The sequence below is a fragment of the Peromyscus maniculatus genome, chromosome 20, assembly GCF_049852395.1.
Source record: "Peromyscus maniculatus bairdii isolate BWxNUB_F1_BW_parent chromosome 20, HU_Pman_BW_mat_3.1, whole genome shotgun sequence".
Taxonomy (NCBI): Eukaryota; Metazoa; Chordata; class Mammalia; order Rodentia; family Cricetidae; genus Peromyscus; species Peromyscus maniculatus.
Window position 1 is genome coordinate 73449890 of NC_134871.1, and position 8423 is coordinate 73458312.

The 8423-nt window shown below is 41.4% G+C and overlaps 1 protein-coding gene across 1 annotated transcript; it reads right to left on the reverse strand.

The window, feature by feature from the left end:
* Nucleotides 1–5835: 5835 nt before the first annotated feature.
* On the reverse strand, nt 5836–8183 carry LOC102907661 (glycosylation-dependent cell adhesion molecule 1-like). Its single transcript, XM_016000350.3, has 4 exons — nt 8068–8183; nt 7274–7318; nt 6336–6533; nt 5836–6094 (listed from the first exon to the last, which is right to left on the reverse strand). Exons 1-4 carry the CDS (start codon nt 8129–8131, stop codon nt 5964–5966), a joined length of 438 nt encoding a protein of 145 aa, XP_015855836.2. The 5' UTR covers nt 8132–8183; the 3' UTR covers nt 5836–5963.
* Nucleotides 8184–8423: the final 240 nt, after the last annotated feature.

Below are 8423 nucleotides of genomic sequence, written 5' to 3' on the forward strand. Positions count from 1 at the left end.
TTTTTTCTTTCAGTTTGTTTATGTGGTAGATTACATTGGCTATTTTTTGTATGTTGAACCATCCCTGCATCTCTGGGATGAAGCCTACTTAAGTGTTGGATGACCTTTTTGATGTTTTCTCAGATTAGATTTGCAAGTTTTTTTTTTTTTTGAGGATTTTTTGCATCAATGTTCATGAAAGAAATTGGTCTGTAATTCTCTTTCTTTGTTGAATCTTTGTGTGGTTTGAGTATCAGGGTAATTGTGGCCTCATAAAATGAATTTGGCAATGTTCTTCTTGTTCCTATTTTGTGTAATAATTTGAGGAGTGTTGGTATTAGCTCTTCTTTGAAAGTCTGGTAGAATTCTGTACTAAAACCATCTGGCCCTGGGCTTTTATTTTCATTTTTTTTGTTGGTAGACTTTTAATGACTGTTTCTATTTCCTTAGGGGTTATATGTTGTTTATATGATCTTGATTTAACTTTGGTAAGCAGTAGCTATCAAGAAAATTGTCCATTTCTTTTAGATTTTCCAATTTTGTGGAGTACAGGTTTTTGAAATATGACCTAATGATTCTTTGGATTTCCTTGGTGTGTGTTGTTATATCCCCCTTTTTGTTTCTGATTTTGTTAGTTTGAATATCCCATCTCTGCCTTTTAGTTAGTTTGGAAAAGGGTTTGTCTGCCTTGTTACTTTTCTGAAAGAATCAACTCTTTGTTTCATTGATTCTTTGTGTTGTTCTCTTTGTTTCTATTTTATCAATTTCAGTCCTCATTTTGATTATTTCCTGCTTCCTACTCCTTTTGAGTTTGTTTCCTTTTTTTTTTTGTTCTAGAGCTTTCAGGTGTGCTAATAGATCACTAATAGATCTCTCTAACTTCTTTTTGAAGGCACTTAGTGCCATGAACTTTCCTCTTAGCACTACTTCCATTGTGTCCCATAAGTCTGGGTATGTTGTGCATTTGTTTTCATTGGATTCTAGGAAGTCTTTAATTTCTTTATTTATGTCTTGACCCATTTTTCACTCAGTAGAGTTTTCAGTATCCATGAGTTTGTAAGCTTTCTGTTGTTTCTCTTGTTGTTGAAATCCAGCTTTAATCATGGTAGGATTCAGGAGTTATTTCAATTTTCTTTTATCTGTTGAGACTTGCTTTGTGTTGGAGTATGTGATCAGTTATGGAGAAAGTTCCATGAGGTGCTGAGAAGAATGTATATTCTTTTGTGTTTGGGTGAAATGTTCTGAAAATCTTTTAGGTTCATTTAGTTTACAATGCCTGTTAGATCCAGTATTTCTCTGTTCTTTTTTTTTTTTTTTTTTTTGTCTAGATGACCTGTTGTAAGAGTAGGGTACTGAAGCCTCCCACTAACAATGTGTGAGGGTCAATGTATGATTTAAACTTTAGTAATGTTTCTTTTACAAATGTGGATGTCCTTGTATTTGGGGCAGAGATGTTAAGAACTGAAACATCATTTTAGTGGATCTTTCCTTTGATGAATATGAAATGTCCTTCCTCATCTTTTTTGATTAGTTTTGTTTTTAAGTCTATTTTGTTAGATTTTAAAATGGCTGTACCAGCTTGCTTCTTAGGTCCAAATCCAACCCTTTACTCTGAGATAATGTCTTCCTTTGATGTTGAAGTGTGTTTCTTGTATGCAGCAGAAGGATGGATCCTGTTTTCACATCCATTAGTCTGTGTCTCTTTATTGGGGAATTGAGTCCATTGATATTGAGAGATATAAATGAGCAATGATTGTTATTTCCTGTTATTTTATCAGTATTGTGTCTGTGTGTGCTTTCCTTCTTTTGGTTTTGTTGGTAGGAGATTACTTATTTCCTGTGTTTTCATGGCTGTAGTTAACCTCCTTGAGTTGGAGTTTTCCTTTCAGTAACTTCTATAAAGCTGGGTTTGTGGATAGATACTGTTTAAATTTGACTTTTTCATAGAATATCTTGTTTTCTCTATCTATAGTGATTGACAGTTTTGCTGGGTGTAGTAGTCTGAGCTGGCATCTGTGGTCTCTTAGAGTTTACAGCACATATGTCCAGGCCCTTTTGGCTTTTAGTCTCCATTGAGGAGTCAGGTATAATTCTAGTAGGTCTGCCTTTATATGTTACTTGCTTTTTTTCTCTTGCAGCTTTTAATATTCTTTCTTTGTTCTGTATGTTTAGTGTTTTGATTATTATGTGGCAAGGGGACTTTCTTTTCTGGTCCAATATACTTGGTGTTCTGTATGCTTCCTGTACCTAACCTTCTTTAGGTTAGGAAAATTTTCTTCTATGATTTTGTTGAAAGTATTTTCTTGTCTTCTGAACTGGGATTTTCTCCTTCCTCTATTCTTATTATTCCAAAGTTTGCTCTTTTCATAGTGTCTCAGATTTCCTGGATGTTTTATGTCAGGAATTTTTATATTTAACATTTTATTTGACCAATGTTTCTATTTCTTCTGTCGTATTTTCAATGCCTGAGAGTCTCTCTTCCACCTCTTGTATTCTGTTGGTGAAGTTTACCTCTGTAGTTCCTGTCCTGCTGTGGGATGGTCTGTATGTCAAATTACTCTGATTGGTCAATAAATAAAACACTGATTAGCCAGTGGCTAGGCAGGAAGTATAGGCAGGACTAACAGAGAGGAGAAAAAAGAGAACAGGAAGGCAGAAGGAGTCACTGCCAGCTGCCGCCATGACAAGGAGCATGTGAAGATGCCGGAGCCATGTGCCAAGGTATAGATTTATGGAAATGGATTAATTTAAGCTGTAAGAACAGTTAGCAAGAAGCCTGCCATGGCCATACAGTTTGTAAGCAATATAAGTCTCTGTGTTTACTTGGTTGGGTCTGAGTGGCTATGGGACTGGCAGGTGACAAAGATTTGTCCTGACTGTGGGCCAGGCAGGAAAATTCTAGCTACATGTCACTTACCTAGATTTTTCATTTCCAGAATTCCCTCAGTTTGTATTTTCTTTATTGCTTCCTTTTCAGGTCTTGAACAGTTTCATTTGTTTCCTTCTACTGTTCGTTCGTTTGTTTGTTTTTTCTTTCTTTAAGGGATTTATTCATTTCCTTCAATTTTTTGTTTGTCTTTTCCTTAATTTCTTTAAGGGTTTTTATTAATTTCCTCTTTAAGGCGTCTATCATCTTCATATAGTTGGTTTTAAGGTCCTTTTCTTGTGGTTCTTCTGTGTTGAAATATTCAGGGATTGCTATAGTAGGATAGCTGGGCTTTGGTGGTGATATATTGCTTGGCTTTTCCACAGCCGCTTATAAAATAATCACTCAGAGGCTTAATATTATTTACAAACTTGCTAGCTAGCTCGTATATCTTAAATTAACCCATTTCTATTAATCTATGTTTTGCCATGCGTTCTGTGGCTTTACCTGCATCCCATTACATGTTGTTCCTTGAGCAGCTGGCTCGCATCCTTCTAGACTCTGCCTTTCTCTTTCCTGTCTCTCTCCATGGATTTCCTGCCTGCCTCTAAGAAGGCTACCATAGGCCATACAGTCTGTAAATAATATAAGCCTCTGTGCATTTACTTGGGTCGGAGCTGTAGGACTGTGGGTGAAAGAGATATGTCTGGACCGCTGGGGCTGGGCGGACACGAGAAACTTATAGCTACATCTAGGTGTGGATTTCTGAGTTTGTCTTTGTTGAATGGCTGCTTTCTTCTTTGGTCTTCTGGCTGGTGTGACCTGTGGTTGAGCAGGGGATCTCAACCAGAGTTGGGGGCTGGCCTTCTGGTGGCTGGTGTGGCTACTGGTTGAGCAGCTGTATTTTAATTTACTAGTGGGTGTATTTCAATGCTGCTTGTTGTTTCTTTTGAAATTAGGAGGGGGCTTATGCTAAACTTTAGTCTATTTTTGGGTTGCTGGGATTGAGCTGTTTGCTGTATTACTGCTACATATATTGCTATGTATTTTGTAACCTTCAAAGTGAGCTGTGTTTAGCAGAGCAACTGAGCTGATGAAGCAGAGGAAGTAGAGTCTAAGGCACTGTACATTTCTGGAGTTAATTCCTGTCCTATTTGGATCTACCTCAGAGACCTTGGGGGCCAACAGTCACCTGCCTCCCTGACTGGTTCCAAGCATATACAAAACATGCCATGAGAGCCTGTAGTCACTTTCTTCAAGTGAAAGTGGGAATAACAGCATTTAAAGTTTTTAAAAATACAATATTATATGAGCAAATCATGTAACTCATTCAGAAATAGGGCCTGCCACATAGTGGCAGCTATATAGACCAATAGGTCATTTAGTTATATTTTTGGTCACAAATGGTCAAACATTTAAAAGTAGGAGACTGCGCTGATGCTGTTTTTTTCCTCCACCCTGCCGACTTGCCCATAGATGGGAAAGAGGAGGGTACTCTGTGTTGGGGCCTTCCCTCCTATGCATCCTTTTCCCACAGGAGCAGCAGAGTGGAGGGGGGGTAGTTTAGGGCATCTTTCCAGATGAGGTAATTGCCTGCTAGTAGCTTTGTTAGCTCTGTTTCTGTGATTCGGGAGTCAGCAGGGGTGCAGTAAGAGGACTGTAGAGACTGGGAAGCCCCTTATCCTGAAGTCTCTTATCCAAGAAGCCCCATGTTTTGAGTTTATTAGCACAGCTGCCCAGCAGCTAGTCAGGCACTTACTTTGGTTCTCACTGGGCAATGAGCCTCTATAGTGGTATGAACTGAAGGGTCAGAGGATGAGTTTGTGATGCTTTAATCTCCCCAATACTTCCATTTTCTAATCTAACTTCTTAGGAAATATCTTCCTAATTTCTTTCTAAAAAATTCTTCCTACATTATTTTTCCTGTTATTTTGGTGAGAATTGTTGCCGAATCATAAACTTCGGCATCAGGAAGACTCTGTGTTGACCTCTCTGTCTTGTTTGGGGCATAGTTACAGTTGAGTAATACTGGAGAGCACCAGGAAGCCAGAAGAAAGGGCTTTCTATCCTAGAGGAAAGCAAGAAGGTAAGGAAGTGATTTTCTGGGGTTTCAGCTTTGAGCACAGTTCTTTCAGACTTTTCTCAGCCAGAAGAGTGCCAACCCTGCATTGTAGCAGCTTAGTTGCTCCGTTGGTGTTTGAACTTTCTTTCATGTGTCCTGGGGGTAGGATGCTGGAGAGTAGAGATGCCTCACCTTCTTGCCATCCTACCTACTCTTGACTAGGCAATCTTCTCTACCTGTGTTTTTAAGACAGAAAGAGATTTTCTTTTCCCAATGTTTCATATGCTTTTACAGTAAAAACTGCTTAAGGTTGTAGGGAGGTCAGAGCAAATTAGGTAGGCAGGCCTGACAGGCACTTGGTAGATGTTAGCTAACTGGGTTAATGAGAGGGACCCACCCCAAGAAGTGCTGGCAGATGAAGCTATGGGAATTCTGAAGAGAGGTGAAGGCACGAGAGCACAGGATCGGACCTAGGATCAGATACCAAACATTTCATATAAGTAACAGGGAGATTGAATAACCAAGGGTGGTAGTATCCAAGAAAATTAGGGAGGAGAAGATTCTAGAGGAGATAGTTGTGTCTGGTCCTGCAAGGACAGAGTAGAAAAGTCAGAACTGAGAAGCAGCCATGGGGCCTGTTGTTGTGTGTGCCATTGGGAGAGTAACTGTAATGGACTGGTGGGTGGGAGCAAGCAGACTACAGTGGGATAGTAGGCATGGAGGTGGTCTATGTTGGAGGTGCAGAAAGATGACAAGGATCAAGTCTTTGCAGGGCTTGTTTTGGATGGAAGACTAGACCAGGCCTCTAAGCTGAGGAGGATGAGAAGTTTGAACCTAAAGGGATAGGATAGCTAAAAAAGGAACCCTAGTAGAGTGAAGGTGTCCCACTTCCATTCCTGGGCCTGACAAAGTCACCAGAGAGCTGGGTTCAGGTTGCAATACTTTAATGTAAGACATTGAAGAGGAGACTGAGAGGTGGTGGTTGGGATGAGCAGAGTGTGGGTGATGAGGCACATCTAGTGGCCCAGCATGGGACATGGTTAGGCTTTCTTATCTTCATTGGCTCGTGATATCACTGGTACCAGGGATTATGTCTTCCACACTACTCATAAGTTTTCCAATTATTTTATCCAATTTTTTTTCTATTGCCTGGTTTAATTTAGTCAGTTTTCCCTCTGTGGTGGTTTCTGTAATTTAAAGATAGAAATGTCCAGTTAGGGCAGGTTCTCTGTTCACACCTCCACGACCCCCACCCTACCCCAGGAAAAGCTTTTTGCAGTGCTGGCAGTTAGTGGATCATTTAAAGTTTGCCCTTATAGGACTTTTTCTCCTTTCTAGAGATGCCTTATAACTACACAAGTTACTGCCTGCTCTGTCCTTCTCTGCTTACCACCTCCCCAGATATTTCCCCTCTTTTCCAGCTCATACCAGCTGAGGTGGTGGGTCCTGTGGTCTCTTCCAGCTGAGATGCCCCAGTCTGGGCCTTTTGACTCTTAGATTTGGTACATTCTATCACCACATTATCTTTGGAAACCAGCTGTTCTCTGAAGATGGAAGAGTCCTTGGAAGAGTCCTTATTGGAAGTACTCTCCTTGCTGTTGTGGCTGGTTGGAATGGACTGGGAAGCTGAAACCAAGAACATGCAGGGAGTTAGGGGCAGAGAAAGCTTCTGGGAGAAACAGTGTCCCGTTTGCATAGCAGGCAGGCCATTAGTGTTGCGTCATCCCCTAACTGATCTATAGGAGCATTCAGGTCCCATGCTGGCATCCGTATCCCTGAGCTCCTCAAAGGCACGGATTAGATTTCTAGTGTCATGTTTAGGAATCACACTTCCCCACACCCCCAGCAAATCTACCTTCTCAGTTAAGAGCCATTTGCAAATACCCTTCCCTTTGCTTGGCTTGTAGGAGGAGCTTATTAACTTTGGTTCTTCCCTCTGAACTCCAAGTGTTTTTCTCCTTTAGCTTCTTAGACTTCTCCCTGGTTAATCTGGGAAGTTAGCTCAAGATTAAACCATGTTTACAGTTAATCTACAAAACTGAACCCTGCAATTTTTAAGATTTTTGGGCTGTGTGGTGCAGTGCCTATAACTGATGAGGCCCTCTTGTCTCAGGGTGAGGAAACATTTTACCTGCCAACATTTGGGTGTCAGGTGCTGTTTCCATTCCAATTTCCAATGATTACATAGCATGAGTGCTGTTCAAAAGGTTCCTGGCCCCCAGATCTATGGCCAATTAGTGCAGCAGGAAAGATTAAGGCCAACAGCAGGAGGGACTGTCTGCTCACTTCTTCCTAGCATCATTTACTTTCTAGGTTTTTTTTTTTTTTTATCACCAACAACCAAGGGATACTCTCATGAGACTTACTGGCAGATGTGTGCTGAGTCTTCATGTGGATTTCATCTTCAGACCCTGAGGACAGAAGAAGTTACAGTCTCTAGAGATTTCAAGACTGTTAACATGTGAACTGGTCTTTTGTAGTACCCCATTGCAGCTCCCTCAACCTTCTTTACTCTTTTTTGTTTGTTTGCTTTAGATAGAGTTTTTCTTGATAGTTGTGGTTGGCCTGGAACTTACATGACTCTCCTGCTTCTGCTTCCTCAGTGTTGGAAATGCAGGTGTGCACCACCATGCCCAGCTAGTCCATTATTCAACTTTCATTAGCATTTCTAAAATACTATGTAATCTTTTCAGTATGCTTATGTTTTTCTTCCTTCTCAAATGAAATTTCAATGATAGCAGAGGTCTTTATGTAAGCTGTTAGTGTACCCAAAGTCCCTGGGACTATATATAGTTCAAAATGAGTGCTACAGATAGCACTGGATGCAGTGTGTGCAGCTTGCTCTCATTGTACTAGGGAGGGGAGGAGATCTAAAGCAGTGATTTTGCTTGGGTTGTGGTGAACCAGCCTCTGGTGCTAGGATCTAACATAATCTCTGTTCACCCATAGTCTACCCTGTTATGGGTCCAGTCTGGCTTCTGAACTCAGCCTTGGCTTTCTGGGTTGCTGGACTCAAGGGTATATGTCTTCATGTTCACTTCCAGTGGTGGCTTTTTCATCCTACATCTTATCACCTTTCCATAAGGGTGGTGATGTTGCTCATCTGACAGCCCAATGCCCTCTAGGGGACTAAGGAGAGTGGGAAGGAAGGTGTACTCACCAGGCAGGACAGCAAGAGAGGCTGTGGCAAGGCTGGCAAACAGCAGGACAGTGAAGAATTTCATGGTGGCACTGGAGCAAGGTCAGCTTTCCCTAGGAAGCCGTGTAGAATGCTGTAGTAGCAGCCTGACTGGGGCTTTATTTATTTTGGGGGTAAGGATGGGCCGTGGGACAATAGGTTGGGGATTGGACCAGGAAGTGGGCCTGGCTTCCCTTTGGCTTCCCATTCTGACTACATTGGATTTTGGGAATTGGTATTTCTGGGAAATGAGTTAGCAGGAAAGTAAGGCCCCCAGCCTTCCCTTTGGCCTAGCCACCACCAGGGTGTGCCAGCCCCAGGAGCCATCCCTCTGTACC